Genomic DNA, 17278 nt, shown 5'->3' with positions numbered 1-17278 from the left:
CGTTTCAATCGTTTCCAATCGGTATAATCGTTATGAAATATCATACACGCAGAAAATTTTTCTCGAATAATGTAGAATACTCATAATAAAATGTACTAGATTTACATCACACCGGTAGAATATACGCGTATTCAACCGGAAATTAATATATGACAAAGAAAAGTAATAGTTTGATCAGATACATCTTAATTGTAACCTAAAGGTAAATAAGTTTGCCATACTAACAAGGAAATATGAGAAAAGTAAAAAAAGTTCTATACTGATATGTTTATAGACGACGGAAGGCGCGCGGCGCGAGCGGCAACGCGGGCTCGCGCGGCGAAAGGGTTCGGCTTGCGCCCGCTACGCGGCGCATCGCCGGTATATTCTCGCGTGATTAAGATTCAACATCGACCCCTATATCTAGGGTAGCTCGGCAGGGTTTCTACAGCGTTCTCAAGTTCGCTCGTGGCAGACAGCTGACCGCCACAGCCTATAACAGCAACTTGTGTTTTTGCCATGACTGCAACAGACATCTCGTTTTCTGTCCATCAGCCATATTTTTATTCTTTGCTCTCTAAATTTCCTATATTTTCTTGAAATTTTTTGCATATTATGACTATATTTTAGCCGTGCAAGATTAGTATGGTATTTACTTTGTTCGTGTATACTGGTATTTTCCAAAAAAATTTTCTGCGTGTAACGATTCAAACCGATAGGAACCGATTGAAATTACATTGTTGAATACCAATCCGTTTCAATCGGTTTTGATCGGTGTAATCGTTATAAATCCGTGATTTCCGGATCAAGAATCCAGATTCATGCGGATTCAAAATTTTTAATCGGATTTAATCGGTCATTTTTGGCAGGGATATGCAAGCAAGGCTTACGCTAAAAGATAAAGCAAAGCCTGTGTTTATTAAAGCGCGCCAAGTTCTTTTCCGTTTACGTTCTTTGGTGGAGGAGGAATTAGATAGATTAATTTCTGAAGGAATATTAGAAAAAGTTGATCATTCCGAATGGGCTACACCCATAGTTCCGGTTATTAAAAAGAGCGGACAAGTATACGTATCTGCGGAGATTTCAGCGTAACACTGAATCCACAGTTATTGATCGACGAACATCCGTTACCTACGGCGGATGAATTACTGATTTCCATGGCCGGTGGTACCGTTTTTTTCTCAAATAGATTTGCTACAGGCCTATTTACAATTAAAGGTTTGGCCGGAAGACCGTTCCCTGTTAACTTTGAGCACGCACGGTCTCTATATAGTTCTACGCGTTTAATGTATGGTGTCGCAGCAGCGCCAGCGATATGACAACGCACCATTGAAAATATATTAAAAGATATTCCGGGAGTAGTAGTTTTTCTCGATGACATACGCGTCGCAGGCATTGATACGAAAAATCATCTACAAAAGTTGCGTTTAATTTTAAGTCGTTTGGAAAAATACAATATTCGCGTAAATATGGAAAAGAGTGAATTTTTTATGCCGCAAATTTCGTACTGCGGATACATTATTAATAAAGACGGATTACGTAAGGATCCGGTAAAAATAGAAGCAATAAATCTCAAGAAGAGACCTTTCCATGTTTCGGAAGTTCGTAGTTTCTTGGGGATGATTAATTATTATGGGAGATTCATCCCTAAATTGAGTTCATTCTTATACCCATTAAATAATTTGCTTCAAAAAGATACTAAATTTTAATGGACTTTTCAATGCGAGAAGAGTTTTCAAGATGCAAAGAATGCGTTTATTAGTTCTAAATGTTTAGTACATTTTGATCCACGGTTGCCAGTAACGGTAACTACAGACGCGAGTTCTTACGGGGTATGTGCGGTTTTATCGCACATCTATCCAGACTGCTCGGAGAGAGCTATACAGTACGCCTCACAGACACTTTCGCCTACTAAGAGACGATACTCACAAATTGATAAAGAGACATATGCAATTATTTATGAAGTTAAGAAGTTCCACCAGTATTTACAGGGTGCTAAATTTATTTTGATTACTGATCATCGTCCACTTACACAATTTTTTTTGCCAACAAAAAGTCTTCCGATTTTTACAGCATTACGTATGCAGCATTATGCATTATTTTTACAAAATTTCAATTACAAAATTAAATACAGAAAATCGGAGTTACATGCAAACGCGGATTGTTTATCTAGATTACCCATTCCACAGGAAACGAATGAAGTTGATTTGGTAGATAGTTTTCAGTCAGGTACATTTGATTCATTGCCAGTAAAAGCGTCAGAGGTAGCTACAGCTACAGAAAAGGATAAGGAATTATCCACAGTTCTACAATTTTTGAAAACGGGAAAAATTACAGGGAAAGAAAGAACTTTCCATTCGATTAACCTGAACGAATTTACATTGCAGGACGGGGTTATTTTCCGGGAATCTAGGGTGGTTATTCCATTTAATTTACAAAAGAAAATTCTGCAGGAACTGCATACAGGTCATTTTGGCATCGTCCGGATGAAACACTTAGCTAGAAGATATGTCTGGTGGCAGAAAATTGATAAAGATATCGAGAAATTAGTTGCAAACTGTAAAGATTGCAATGAGTTTCAAAACAATCCTTCAAAGGATGTTTCGCATATATGGGAACCGTCTTTAACGCCGTTCGAGCGTGTATGTACATGTCGATTTTGCAGGACCATTTTTAGGTCAATATTTTTACATTCTGGTCAATTCTTTTTCAAAATGGCCGGAAATACATATTGTTAAAGATTTAACGTCACGTACGACGATAAATCTTACTCGGCAAATTTTTGCAATGCACGGTTTACCTAGATATTTTGTTTCAGATAAATGCTAAAACTTTTACGTCTAAAGAATTCAAAGATTTCTTGTTATCCAATGGGATTGCACAGAAGTTAATAGCCCCCTATCATCATGCGACCAATGGCCAAGCGGAGCGTTACGTACAAACGCTTAAAAATTCATTGAAGCGAATGCGATGTACTTCAACGAATGTACATGTAGAATTGCAAAGATTGTTGTTACAATATAGAAATACGCCTCATGCGACAACAAATACTTCGCCGGCGGAAATGTTATTTTCGCGGAAGGGGGGGGGGTTTTATCAGTTACATTCCTCGGATGAGGAAATAAGGTGCCTTGTACCCTAAGGTAATTAGCACAAGCAATGTAGATCTAGTCATTCATTCATTTACACTACCACCGTGATACACACGTTCATAATCTTTTTGATCCTTTTTACGAATCTTAAACCTTGCAGATTGTGAATCCTTTCCGATTCCCAATCGTGCAGATCATTAATCCATAAGAATCTTAATCGGAAAAAACTTCTCAACAAAGCATATATGGGACGAAGGCCGGGTCGGATTCGAACCACGGACCTTGGTGTTACTAATCATTCGCGTAGGCACTGAGCCACGCGTCATCCCGTTATTTTCGCGGAAATTACGTACTAGGTTAGATTTATTGCGACCCCTTTCGAAGAAAAATTTAAGTATAATACGAGTAGTGCACCTGTAAATTTTGAGGAAGGGAGAAGGGTCAGTTGTCGAGATTATAGAGGTTTTTGGTACAATCGCGCAGCGTTTAGGACAGTTTAGGAACGCTTAATTATAGTGTTAGGTTAGACCACGGTCTTACATACAGGTCTGGAAACTCCACTGGAGGGGGTAGGTCGCTTATTGAAGCAACTTGTAATTCGCTTTGCCGCCACGAGAGGCACTGCGGGAAAGTAATGCCACTTGGTGTGAGACACTACCGTGTCTCTTGACTACTATTTTTATAATACAAACTTCCAATTTAGAAAATGTAAAATGTAAAATAATTAATGTATTAATAATCTATAATGCTATAATATATTAATATAATAATAATTTATAATATAATATATTAATGTATTTTAAATGTAAAATATGACATTTGCAAAATGATATAGTTTTGTTTGCAAGTGAGGGTAAGTAACGACGGTTGATTCTTTAATAAAACCTGTTTTTCAAATACTGTGGAAACTGCATAAGGAAAAATATACTTATTTTATTATTTTAAGGGAATAAAAAAGTACTTTTATATAAGAAATGCTTTATTGGTTTGTCAATTTCGACAATTTTTTTTCTGTACAAATTGTTTTTGCATTTTTTGATTTTCTTGAAAAGCGTATTGTCGCATACGTAATCTAATATAATAAACTATTACATATGAGAGGATTTCGGAGGCATGTTCTGTGCAAGGAAAAGAAAATGTATAGGTAGTAAGTACTTCATCGACAGTTAAGTCAAAAACGTCGATGCAAGAGCAATACTTCGCAAACCCTGTTGCAAAGAACCGATAGAAACTGATTAAAAAAATATATTCTATCTGAAAATAATGTGTTTTTGTCCTTGGAATCTCTCATAACTTCTGATAGAATTGATGATTTTTGGAATTTGTTGATTCAATCAAATTTTATATGTATCTATTACAACTCATACAAACAGATAGAACTCCAAAGAAACTCGACGCAGGTCAATCTGAGATTGCAGATATTCTTCAAACTTTGGTCGTCTTTTATCTGCAATTGCAAATAATTTTAATGATTTGATTGTTTTTAATCAACAATTGCACATACCTTAAAATTTAAATTTTTTATTGAACTCAATTGGAATAAACTTGCACTTACAAGCTAGGATTTTATCAGGACTTACAACACGATCAATATATAGAGATTATAGAGGAACGTATATGTTTTAATCAGATTTCGGCAGCAATCATTCTGTATATGGACTGTCATATTTAAAAAGTATCTTTGGTTCAAAGAGCGTGAATCCGTATCTGCAAAGTACTTTTTATATGCACATATTCGTATTGTGAAAAGTTCGACCTCAATACAAATTCGATTCTTATCAGTAAATACGGTTAAATAAGTGTCTGTTTACATCGGATTTTTCCAATGCAGTCACTTTTCTAGATGAAACTGCCTTCAATCGGTCGCTATATGGATTCTCGGGTCGAAAATTAGTCATTCGACGATTTATCCGTATTTACAAACAATTTTTTATCTGCACCTATCGGTATGCATTTGTGCTTTGTGAAAACCTCACTCTAGTTTGTATCAGTAAATACGGGTTAATTAAGTATTAGTTTACATTGGATTTTTCAAATGTAGCCACTTTTATAGATAAGACTGCCTTCAATCGGTCGCTATATGGATTATCGGGTCGAAAAATAGTCATTCGACGATTTATCCGTATTTGCAAATAATTTTTTTATCTGCACCTATCGGTATATGCATTTTTGTTTTGTGAAAACCTCACTCTAGTTTGTATCAGTTTACATTTGATTTTTCCGATGCAGTTACTTTAGGACGAGAATGTTTTCAATCGTTGTAAACAAACGTTATAAACGTGAAACCAAGTAAAAAATACGTTATAGAAATAAACAAAATAATCGATATTTTAAAAATTAAAAAATAATTATTTTCTAATTATAAACAGTTTTTACATCAAATAAATATATTAAAATTAATACTTATAATTTTTAACAATATTATAATAATTTTTAAATAAATATGCATTACTGTTTAATGATTTTGTAATATCTATTTATTCTATCGTAATAAATAAATTGTTAAATTGTCAAATACATTTAATAATTTTTATACAAAAATCACTTATAGCGTATTCGATTTGCTGACTCGACCCGACTCACAAAGTTCGATTAGTTCAGCGAAATAATAATGAAACACAAATCTTATAAAGAAGCGTAACCGATGATAGCGGCAAGTCCGAGTACACAGCAGTAAAGAAATGTGAGTACGATATATTATCGGTAAAAAAAAAGAAATGTAACGTGAAAAAGGGGAAAAAGGGGAAAATGACAAATCAGTCATCGCTGTTGTCATCGCTGTTGTCACTGCTAGAACTGCTACTGCTGCTGTTGCTGCTGCTGCTGCTGCTGTTGCTGTTGCTACGATTTTTGTCACAGTTACCTGGAGGTGCGCTCTTATTTTTTGGTCTTTTTTTGTCTACAACACACATAAGCCTTTAACTTACTTTTTATATTGTTTCCAAATTTTAAATCTTTATCAAACTAAATTTTTACTGGAAATAAAGGCTATTCTACAATTGCATAAACGTGGTCGTAAATAGTTGTAAGAGTTTTGTAAGGCGTGGTTGTAAAGCGGTACTTCCGGTTGTAGAGCGTGTTGTGGAAGATGGTTGAACTTCATCTTTCACGACTACGCTAGATGTAAACATATGAGCCAACTAACCAGAGTGCTGTTATTCACGTGACCACGCCGCCATCATTCTTTTTATCGAAATACACGTGAAAACAACTCTCAAGATCTCAAGTTAAAAATTCTTTTTTTATTGTAGTGTTTTTTGTTTTTACCGTTTTTATCGAAGAAAGTACTGCTCCAAGTTTGGAACAAAAAACTGCACTCTGTTTGCAGGTTGCTGTAATCAAGTTTATAACGGTATTTTTACTCTATTGTAGATTGATCCGTTGTACAACATCCTACTACTCCTACTCCACTACTACTCCACTACTACTCCACTACTACACCACTACTCCTAATCCTACAACCCTACGTTTATGCAATTGTAGAATAGGCTTAAATCATGACTTGGGAGTAAGTCGTAGTTAGCTCGTCCTATTGTTGTCTACAAAAAATTATAAATCTATTAACTTACTTGTCGTTTTCACGACGCGTTTGGTGACTCTGTTCATGTCAGAGATTTTTTGTCTTATAAACGTTTGGTAATCCCCTACCAACTCTTCAATCTTGTCCTTATCATAGCGACGATATGACTCCAAAAAGTACCTGAATATATCTGTAAAATATATTTACTTCTATGAAGGTTATATCATATGGAACACCAACCGACACACAGTAACAAAAAGTATAATTAAATTATTTTTTGGGGGGTACATATCTTGGGGTAAACGCTAAATTTTACGAAGTGCATCAATCTGTTTAAAATTTTTTAAGAAAAATATATGCCTTTTAAAACATTGGATTAACAATTTGGGGTGTGACCTACATGCAGGTCACCCTAAGAAAAGGCTAAAAAATACGTGATCGCGTGAGTACGACATAAAAATAGCGCTATGGAAATCACACGAGAGTGGTTGTTCGGTGGTGTTTAAAAAAATAACTTTTCTACACGTTATTTAAATACACTAGACACTACATACGCGCGCTACGCGCGTGCTATTTATCTTTAACATTTCACTATTAACCCTATTATACACAACTGTCAAAATATACAATGACAGCTGCAAATGAAGTAAGCGCAGCAAGAGAACCAATCGGCATCGCGGAAAAGCGACAACAATAAACTTCACCGATTAAAGGAAAAGAGGCAGTAAGAGCCGGCGCGGTAAATAGGGCGCAAGTTATATATATTTTTCTTATCGTCAATACATAAAAAATAAAATAAAAAATTCGCGAACGTTTCGACCATTTTTTGTGGTCATCTTCAGCGCAATAAATTAAAAACGTGTAAAATTAAAAACTATATTGTAACGCGGTCATTGGGCTATTGTATACTCGCACGTTGCACGTTCCTTTTTCCATGCGGTCATTCCGGTGTGTGTGCGCTACTCCATAGGCAAGCAACCTTGGGTCTCTCCCAAGTTGGAAGGCTAGGAGGACTATGCTGATGCATTTGGTACTTCATTATATGTTGCGCGATACCTGCGTACATACGGAGCGACACACTGATTTACGGTTCACATCGATATAAAACTGAAGTTACTTACAATGAAATCGTGAACGGTATAGCGCACAAAACGGTAGACAACAGACGCAAGTTATCTTGGCATTGTTTCGAGAGATAATACTTGATCGTAGAACGGTACAGCGCACAGATAACGGACGCAAACTGTCTCGACAATGTTTCAAGAGGTAATGACCGATCTAATATGTTTCGCTTGTCTCGAGGTTAAAAGATCGATGTATAAGAATTCGGTAACAAACAAATAGCGGTAATGCCAGTTGAGAGATCGATGTATAAGAATATTCGTTGCAAAACAAATAACGGTGATGTCAGTCAAAGACCTTGTAATACGGTAATCTATGTATAATACAAATTCAAAATAATATAATAAATAAAGCGTGAAACGAGGGGCTCTCAAATTTTTGGAAGTCCCTCGATTACATCGAGATAGTTTTCGGGTAAATCCTCGGTGTCCGTCTGCATATTCAGACCATTCTTCTGTCTTTTTATACATATCATTTCAGATATTAACCGTTTACTGATATATGGTTCGCTGTCCAAAATTTCCACCGCATTCCACTCGAAATCATGACCAGACTCTAATCTATGTTCTGTGATTACCGAGCGACTGGTTGTGTTCTTTCTTATGTGGGCCTGATGTTCTTTAATTCTGGTTTGTAGTTGCCTACCGGTCTGACCCACGTAAGAAGCATCACAGTCCCCACAGTTAATCTTATATACTACGTTGCTATGTGCAAATTTCGGAAGGGCGTCCTTATGTGTTTTAATACAATTCTGCATTTTATTCAGGCTATAATATGATAGCCTCAACTTGTGATTTTTTAAGATGTTTCTATATTGGTCGTTAATATGCGGAATGTACGGTATCGTGAAATGTACGGTATTGTTTTGCAACGAATATTCTTATACATCGATCTCTCAACTGGCATTACCGCTATTTGTTTGTTACCGAATTCTTATACATCGATCTTTTAACCTCGAGACAAGCGAAACATATTAGATCGGTCATTACCTCTTGAAACATTGTCGAGACAGTTTGCGTCCGTTATCTGTGCGCTGTACCGTTCTACGATCAAGTATTATCTCTCGAAACAATGCCAAGATAACTTGCGTCTGTTGTCTACCGTTTTGTGCGCTATACCGTTCACGATTTCATTGTAAGTAACTTCAGTTTTATATCGATGTGAACCGTAAATCAGTCGCTCCGTATGTACGCAGGTATCGCGCAACATATAATGAAGTACCAAATGCATCAGCATAGTCCTCCTAGCCTTCCAACTTGGGAGAGACCCAAGGTTGCTTGCCTATGGAGTAGCGCACACACACCGGAATGACCGCATGGAAAAAGGAACGTGCAACGTGCGAGTATACAATAGCCCAATGACCGCGTTACAATATAGTTTTTAATTTTACACGTTTTTAATTTATTGCGCTGAAGATGACCACAAAAAATGGTCGAAACGTTCGCGAATTTTTTATTTTATTTTTTATGTATTGACGATAAGAAAAATATATATAACTTGCGCCCTATTTACCGCGCCGGCTCTTACTGCCTCTTTTCCTTTAATCGATTTAATCACGAGAGCCTTATAATTTTTAATTCTAATAAACTTCACATCTCCTTTTTAGAAAAAGATAGTAATCCAATATTTTAAACGCGTCCGTGTAAATATATAAATAAATATAAAAAACCCGTGTAAATATATTAATTAAAAAAGTAATTTGTTTCCGAACATTTGGCAACTTTTCTTTTATTGCTTCCACAAAAGTTTTGTGGCATCATTAATTTTTAAGACTACAAGTCAATAAAAAGTGCTCCCCTAAGCCGATGTCACATAGAGATGAACGATTAAATTAACTTGATTATTAATGCAATATAAAAATGGATACTTACCGCGAACAGCAAGTGCCTTTGTGGGATTCAGCGAGGGCTTCGGATCACTCTTGGTGCGATTGGATGGTGCACCTGTTACGCTTGATTCTTTCAGTTCCTTATCCCCAAAAATAGCGAGAGCCATATTTTTTACGAACATCCCGTCTGAACGTGCATTAAAGACGGCATTGTCATAAGTCATCTTACAAATCCAAATATTCTGGCCACAGTGTACCTGTTATTTTCAAAATAAATTCTTTAAAACACCATGTAATAAACTTCTTTTTATAGGCTGACATGAAGCAGCCGGAAGTTAAGAGCATGCGAAAGATAGCAGTTTCAGAATATTCTTTTTTTGCAAAAATGCGTTGGCATTTTGAAGAGAAGCGAATGTAAACCACATGTTAATGCGGAAATAACATTTGCAGCCTAACTACATTATCCAACCAAACTGTTAATTCAATATACTTTGGCTTACCTTCATTGCCATCTTTACGGATAAATCCCGGGAGTGGAGGTTTATTAATGTCATCAAGATGTACGTTTTTGTTATTGTCACCTGCTGCTGTACGAGCACCTGTAATTTTTGAAATTAGGGGAGGCCGGAGTTAAACCGTTAAACCGCCAGTTTTTTTCGGTGCCAATTTTTAACAACAAAATAAATAATTTTAGTTAAATGTGGTACACCACTGTAAAGAGTAAACCTTTAGCTACAAAATTTATATAGGAAATTTTTATCTATGTTGCTTTGTTTAACTGGTATAGACCAAAAACGACAACGGTGGAAAAATAGAAATCTCAAAAATGCCGGGGTTGAACTGCCACCCCCCCCCGGGATAAATCAGTTTCAGGTTTGATTGCCCATGAAATAATAGAAATCTACACTGGATTCGTGTTCAGCATGCATTACTCTTTATAATCAGCATGCATTTATAATCACATACCTCAAGATTTGGAAAGCAAATATTATTGCAGATATTACAAAATTTCCACGCGCAGATAATTTCACTTTTCACCACGAAAACACGTTTGCCCTCGTAAAAATCATAACACGGCAGGTAACCTGCCGAAACTCCGTTGGTCACATGGGTACCATAAGCAGCGTTTACAATGTTAATAGCGAGTTCGCACAATATACCAGGTTCCGAGATATTTGATTTGGCGGTTCAACCCCGTTGGCGGTTTAGCCCCGGTCTCCCCTACTTTTATACATATTTATTATGTAATAACACGGAGTCATGTACAAAGAATTTTGTTTCACAATTTTGGAAGTAAACTACTTTTATTGACCTGATAAATCAGGACGTTTAATATCTTTAACGACAAAAATATTATGACTGAAAGTTTTTTCACAATTACAAATACTTTTTTAATGATATTTTTAATGACATTATCACAAAATTAAAGTATTTTTATTAACACGCATTAACAACCGAGTCCGAGACTCTCAAAGCCATTGTTATCCATATATTTTTAGTAATATATTTTTCTTTAATAGCATGGATGGAGACTGGAATATTCACCATTATCAGGTAACAAAAAATACTTACTCTGTAGCTGCTTCCAGTTGCTCTCTATCGTGCTGAGGGATTTCAATATTGATGCTTCAAATTTTGTACGTGACTGTTCCGATTCTTCAAATTTATTTGTTAATTTTTCAACTTTTTCATTTAGCTTTTGCAGGCAATCAGCAATATCCACTTTTTCTATCTTCTTTGAGCGCAATTTATCCTATAAATACGATATTTTTTTATTTTTGATATATACATTTTTATCCTCACTTAACAGTATTCAGAATAAGACACAAATGAAAAAAGAAACCCCTGCACCAACTCAGATATTTGCATATTGCTTCCTCATAACTTTCCGCTTTATTAAGAAGTTTTATGATGGTGGAAAATGTGTTATGATAAAACAGTAGCAAGTTTCTACAATTTCAAGGATTTCTTCTCAGTTGCATTCACTTACATTTGTTTTACGGGCGTGCTTCTTTGTAAGATGCGATTTCTTCTTTTTAGAATGTTTTGCATGCTGAGGATATAATAGATTTTTTTAAAGGACATTGCAAATTGTGACTTAATAACTTCACAGTAGATAAAAATAGATAGTAATTCTGCCTTCACACCTTGTTATTATTATTCGAATTCGATGAACCTGAGTGAGTCATGCTTGAAAGCCCGGCAGATTCCGGCTCCGGCTCCGACGGAGGAGGGACCAATTTATCAAAATTTGATGCCTCATTCGGCGGAGTCGCATCTTTTGTTTGAGATTCACTGTTCGGAGGTAGCATTAATGAACTATCCAAGGAAACCTCAACCAAAGGGGACTTTAAAACTTGAAATTCTTCCGGGTATTTATCTGTCGTAAACGAATTATTTGACGACAGTTTGACGCTTTTTATCGGAGACTCTGTATGGGGTGTCGCAACACTGTCCGAAATCTACAGAAAACATGATTTGATGAAAGCAGGTCCTGTTTGAACTAACAATAAGATGATAACAATTACAATTTGCTACTCACTTTAGAATCTTTTGAGATGTCATCTGATGAAGATATCTGAAAAGTTAACATAAAGTTGTAAATGAAGAGAATATTTGCAGCGATAGTATAAATTCTCGTCTAATGAAGTTTTTACAATTTGTTACGGTTCTAACGTACCTCCGATTGAGGGGTCACCCGTTAGCTCTCGGCGGGTGAACAGGTGGAAAGTTGGAGGAGGCGGAAAGGGTGCTGTAGACGTGGGTGTGTGAAGGGGTGGAGAGCAGGAGTAAAGGAAAAGGTGAAGGGGGTTGAGAAAAAGCGGAGGCATTGGAGGTGAGGGCGGATTCAAGGAAATGCGGTCGGAAATCGAGAAGGAAGAAGAATGCTGAGAGTGAGGTTAGGATGACGTTGAGGAAGTGGGAGAGGACGCCAGAGACGGAAGAGGTGAGAGGCGGCGGACGGAAGAGGAAACGTGGGACCCGCTGATTGGCTGTCGGCGAGAAGGAAGTGCGGGGGATGCATCGGTCAGAGCCGGCGCGGGGAGTCGACGGCTCCGAAAGAGTACGTTGGCACCACGCGGGGCGGTAGGACGCGATACGCGGGAGTGCGCGGCGGGCAGAGCAGGCCGGTAAGGAAGAGAGAGGGGATATCGGCGACGGAGGAGATGGCGCAAGAGACGAACGGTTTAAGGCGAGCGCACAAGAGCTCAGCACGACGGCCAATGAGATGGAGCGGGTGAAATCGATAGAGTCGATCGAGGAGGTGAACGGCCAACGTCCGTAGATGGCATGCAGGTAGTGCAGGTAGCAGTATGGCCGATGGCGAAGAGAACGTATGACGGAGAAAAGTATCGACGGCGGAGGAGATGGAGTAAGAGGCGACGGACGAAGGTAAAGGCGGGTGCACAATATGGATCGATAAATCGATAAGTCAAGCAGGTCGATGTGGTCGATGCGGGAAGGTGAAAGGACAGCACGTGGCAGATGGTTATGGCGGATGGAAGGGCAAAGGTGACAAAGGCGAGAGTGGACAGGAAAAAGAGTAAGAGAGCGACAAGAGAAGCGAGGAAAAGAGCGGACGCACACACACACACACACACACGCAAGCACGAGAGGCGAGAGGAGAGGGAGAAAGAGGTTGGAAGGCAAATTTTAAGGAGATTTTGTTAGTACGGCAGCGCGGGACGGCAATGAGCGGGAGGTGTGTGGAGAAAGCGGAGAGGATAGAGGGCGCAGCAAATAGAAGAAAGTGTGACGGCGGCGCTGGAAGGCAGCTGGGATGGCAGGTCTGAGAGGAGAGGTAGGGAAGCAACAAAGTTGGACGCACTGGCAGAGGTGAAGTGTAAAGGAGGAAGGTATACGGAAGGTGAAAGGAAAAAGTGTAAGGGAGATGCGAAGGAGAAAAACCGTGGAGGAGCAGAAGGAAGACTGGATAGGAATAGAGAAGATGGCAGGGATGGGGCAAAGGTCGGAGGAGACAGAGTGGGTGGAGGAGATCAGGAAAGAAGTCAGGAAGATAGGGCAGGAAATCAGGGAAGAAATAAGACGGGAAGGAAAAGGCAGCAGGAAGAAATTAAAGGAGATTGGAGTGAGGTTGGAGAGACTAGAGGAGGGGCGCTGGCGGTGCGAGGAAAGCGAGGAGCAGGATGAGGAGGAGGAAAGAGAGACAGATGAGAGCAACGGGTGGAGAGGGAGGGAAAAGGAACCAGCAAGGACGAAGAGGAGTAACAGGGGAGTGGCAAGAAAGGAGATGACGGAGGAGGATGGATGATGGACGAGGATAAAGCGGTGGAAGCGAGAGTATGGATACGGACAAGGACGAGGGCCATAGGAAGAAAAGAGAGCAAGAGGGAGGTGGGAGGAGCGGAGACGGAACAGGGGGGAAGGCGGCGAGCGGGAGGAGGGAGAGGAAGGAGAGAGGGGAGGAGAGCAGTGGCAGAAGGGAGGGAAGCAGAGAAATGACAGAAGCAAGGAAGGCGGAGGGAGATGGCTGGAGTAAAGAGGAGGGGAGGGAAAAGGAAGTGGGTTTTTGTTTCAGAGCGAAGACATAATAGGAAGGAGGGAAGGCGGCGAACGAGAGAAGAGAGAGAGAAGGAAGGAAAGAGAAAGAGCAGTGGCAGAAAGGAGGGAAGCGGAGAAATGGCTAAAGCAAAAAAGGCGGAAGGAGATGGATAAATGAAAGACGAAGGGAGGGGAAATAAATGAAATGTAAGGTCTCATATGGCCAGGCGCGTAAGGGAGTGATTTGTAAGAGGTTTGGGTACGTTCCTCATAAAAAACGCCTTGTAAACCCTACGGGGATACACAATAAATCTACGTACCTCCGATTGATTCAGTTGCGCTATGCCCTCCTTCAACTTTTTCTTAATTTTACTATCTTTTAAAACTTTTATTCTTTTATCACCTTTCTGGAATATACGTTATGTGCTCAATTTCAGGTTGATATCTTAAGGGGAAAAACCTGGTTTATAGGGTCTAAAAAATCGAATTTCAAGAAGTTGTCTTAATCGATAGTAGCACTATCTGAGAATATCTTTTTAAAATTTTAGGCCGAAATTCAAAGTACTTTTCGAGTTACAGCCTCGAGAAAGTCATGCGTGGAGCAAATATACATCTGTTCCGCAAACTTTAAGGAGGCTCTTACCCGGCTGCTCTAATCAATGTAGCAACCGAAAAATTATCATTAATAATTGGTTATAAAATTATCGGAAAATTAAATAAAAAAATAAATAATGATTTTTGCATAATGTAAGAGTAAGTTATATGTTCTATTAGTGTAAATATTAAAATTTATACGATAAGTCAGTTGACTACGTCAGTGCTAAAGAGCAGGATAATAACATGCGCGTGTTACAACGTCGTCTGCAGCAGTCTGCAGCTAAGTGAGGTGTAGCCGTGTAGCGTTGTAGCGATTGATGCGATGAAGAGATGGAGCTAAAAAAAAGATATAACGTGAGAATGCTGAGAGGGAAAATGAAAAGAAAATTCTCGTAAATAAAGGTTGTCGATGCGCGAGAGAATAATTATGCCGCTACCATACAGCGCAGAGAAAAGACATGTGTAAGTGAGGTTAGAAACTTGGCGCGATTTTGACACTCGGAAGATCATTCGCCTAACCTGTCGTACGTCATATTAAAACTACAATATCTTTTATAACTCATCGTCAACGCCAAGTTTTCTTCTTATCATTAGAAAGATTATTATTTTAACTACAATTCCTTAGTTTTTTGTTTACCTGGCTCGCAAACTTGCCAAGAAAATACATCACTTCCGGCAAAAATTTTAGTGTTTACCATATGCCCTGTGTTAAAAATGCGAATTTCAATACTGATATTTTTAAGATTTTTATCGTCAACCTATGCTAAAGTTTTGGGCATCGGTTCGTTGTGGTTCACTTTACAACATAATTTAATTTCATAAAGATCTGTCGTTTTATGATCGAGGTAAGAGCCTCCTTAATGTCAACATTTCTAATTTTGTTTTTCCTCTATCTGTCTTTGTCTAACGAAATAACATCAGCCTGCGTGTATATTTTTGTGGAAAATATTTTACACAATTTCTTCGAAGCCCACATTTTTTTTACAGGCTTTCAATCTCAGTTTCAACGGTACATTATTGTTTGTGCACGTATTCTGAAGAGTGGGAACATTTCATTTCGTACATATAACCTATACAACTGTTTATATTAGAAAATATGGTTATGAGGTGACAGCATTTTTACATTTTTTTCAATTATCACTATTTTTTTACATTCCCACTCTTTATTAGTAAAAACATTTTTTTTTAGTTTGTGTACACGATAGAGAAAAATCTAATAAATCGATTGAACTGTTTCTGGGCTTGTTTTATAAATTAGTACCTCTATTAGTTAAACTAAAATGTTTTTGAAAAAAGTTAAATTAGACTAATTTTATTGGAAGAAAACGTCGAAATTTTTTCGTGAAAATCGTAACTTTCTTTCCAAGTCGTATAAATTATTCAATTTTCGTTTTTTTTTTAATTTTTTTGGTTTAACTAGAAGGTAATTACATAAAATTAAAGAAAAAAATTGATGATTTATTGGTTTCAAACAAAAATTACAATCGCTAGAGTGTACACAGTGGAACAACTGCACGGCTTGGCACTACCAACATGACTCCATTTTTAAAACAAAGATGTCAATATTTTTTAATAAAAAAATTATTTTATTCAGTTGAAATAAGTAATAAAAACGCCCTTAAAATTTGGAAGTGATTGGTTTTATTATAGCTGAAAAAAATTTTCTAAAAGTCATGCATTTTTAAGCCTCCTAAACCAGGTTTCCCCCTTAAACGCTGCACAATTATTAAAAATTGTATTAATGTAACTGACCTTATTTCCTTTTTCTTCTTCATTATCTTCTTCTCTATGCCTCTTTCTCTTTTTTAGCAAATCACCTTGCTGTTGTGATGTTTTTTTGTGACTGTTTATTTGCTCTCGTTTCTCTTCTGTGTCTCTTTCAAAACATAAACTTTCCTTTTCTTTACTTCCATCTTTTTTGTTTTCATTTTCCATTGTTGCCTGCCAAAGATTGTTTTTGTGTGTATGCAAAATTAAATCCATTATTGTATTGTTAAAAATAACGGACCTTGTTTTATTCAACACGACTTCAAAGTACATAAAAAAATCATTCAAAAATTATTTTTACAAAGCGCTTTAATGTACAGGAATTGATCTTCTACATTCCCAAATTTTTGGGAAAGAAGGCGATGTAGTCTTTGATTCCGGTAGAAAAGTGTATTACTTTGCATTGAACATTTTCGGCGTTAACAACTAGTACATCCCCTTCTGTGTCTTGTACTTCAAACAAATGGTCCAATTGTACTTTTCCCTTAAACATCCACGGAGTTATTAACATTTCACGACCGTATAGGTAACATGTATTGTTGACAAGTACAAAGCTGTGAATTTTAATTATTTCCTTTGATTTTATTTGTACTACAGTATCATCTGTTTTTTGTGGACGAATGTATGAGGTACTGCGCAACACGATTTCCTTGTAAATACATCGATTAAATACTTTAACCGGTATCTGTACTCTATCTAGGTGATTCATCATCACTGTTTGAATCTTTTTGTCGTGTCGGCCTGTACCGATCAGTGTCACACCATTATCACTTTTCACGCAGTTTACCAGACGATTTGGTTTAAATAAATTATGACAGTAATTACGACAAGCAGGCACCGTTGAAGCATCGTTGATATTTGATTTAATAA

At 37.5% G+C, this 17278-nt stretch overlaps 1 protein-coding gene and 2 long non-coding RNA genes across 4 annotated transcripts; 1 reads left to right on the top strand and 2 right to left on the bottom strand.

The window, feature by feature from the left end:
* Window positions 1-7422: 7422 nt before the first annotated feature.
* LOC143898881 (uncharacterized) lies at window positions 7423-7842 on the bottom strand. The gene is made up of 2 exons (XR_013257318.1): window positions 7713-7842; window positions 7423-7647 (listed from the first exon to the last, which is right to left on the bottom strand). It is a non-coding gene; the product is annotated as an uncharacterized LOC143898881 (long non-coding RNA).
* A 6-nt stretch (window positions 7843-7848) lies between these two features.
* On the top strand, window positions 7849-9133 carry LOC143898880 (uncharacterized). Its single transcript, XR_013257317.1, has 2 exons — window positions 7849-8847; window positions 8909-9133. It is a non-coding gene; the product is annotated as an uncharacterized LOC143898880 (long non-coding RNA).
* A 497-nt stretch (window positions 9134-9630) lies between these two features.
* On the bottom strand, window positions 9631-16827 carry LOC143898879 (uncharacterized). 2 transcript variants are annotated; one of them, XM_077408663.1, is made up of 8 exons: window positions 16394-16817; window positions 14365-14451; window positions 12084-12119; window positions 11689-12003; window positions 11532-11594; window positions 11114-11294; window positions 10042-10140; window positions 9631-9798 (listed from the first exon to the last, which is right to left on the bottom strand). In XM_077408663.1, exons 1-8 carry the CDS (start codon window positions 16679-16681, stop codon window positions 9767-9769), a joined length of 1101 nt encoding a protein of 366 aa, XP_077264789.1. In that variant the 5' UTR covers window positions 16682-16817; the 3' UTR covers window positions 9631-9766. The 2 variants fall into 2 exon arrangements, with proteins under 2 accessions (XP_077264789.1, XP_077264791.1); XM_077408665.1 differs by lacking the exons at window positions 9631-9798; window positions 10042-10140 and adding an exon at window positions 10512-10765 and having other exon boundaries at window positions 16394-16827.
* Between the last annotated feature and the right edge of the window lie 451 nt (window positions 16828-17278).

This window comes from Temnothorax americanus, unplaced genomic scaffold (genome assembly GCF_048541705.1).
Source record: "Temnothorax americanus isolate GAGA-0224 unplaced genomic scaffold, ASM4854170v1 Scaffold240, whole genome shotgun sequence".
Classification (NCBI taxonomy): Eukaryota; Metazoa; Arthropoda; class Insecta; order Hymenoptera; family Formicidae; genus Temnothorax; species Temnothorax americanus.
Note: the sequence above shows the minus strand (reverse complement) of the source record. Positions and strands in the feature narration are given on the sequence as shown.

Bases quoted from the DNA above. Each gene is read 5' to 3' on its own strand.
- LOC143898879 (XM_077408663.1), bottom strand. From the start codon at position 16,681: ATGTACTTTGAAGTCGTGTTGAATAAAACAAGGTCCGTTATTTTTAAC. The intron at 12,120-14,364 runs GTACGTAGATTT...TTAACTTTTCAG, and splicing joins CGCAACTGAATCAATCGGAG to ATATCTTCATCAGATGACAT. The intron at 12,004-12,083 runs GTGAGTAGCAAA...TGTTTTCTGTAG, and splicing joins ACATCTCAAAAGATTCTAAA to ATTTCGGACAGTGTTGCGAC.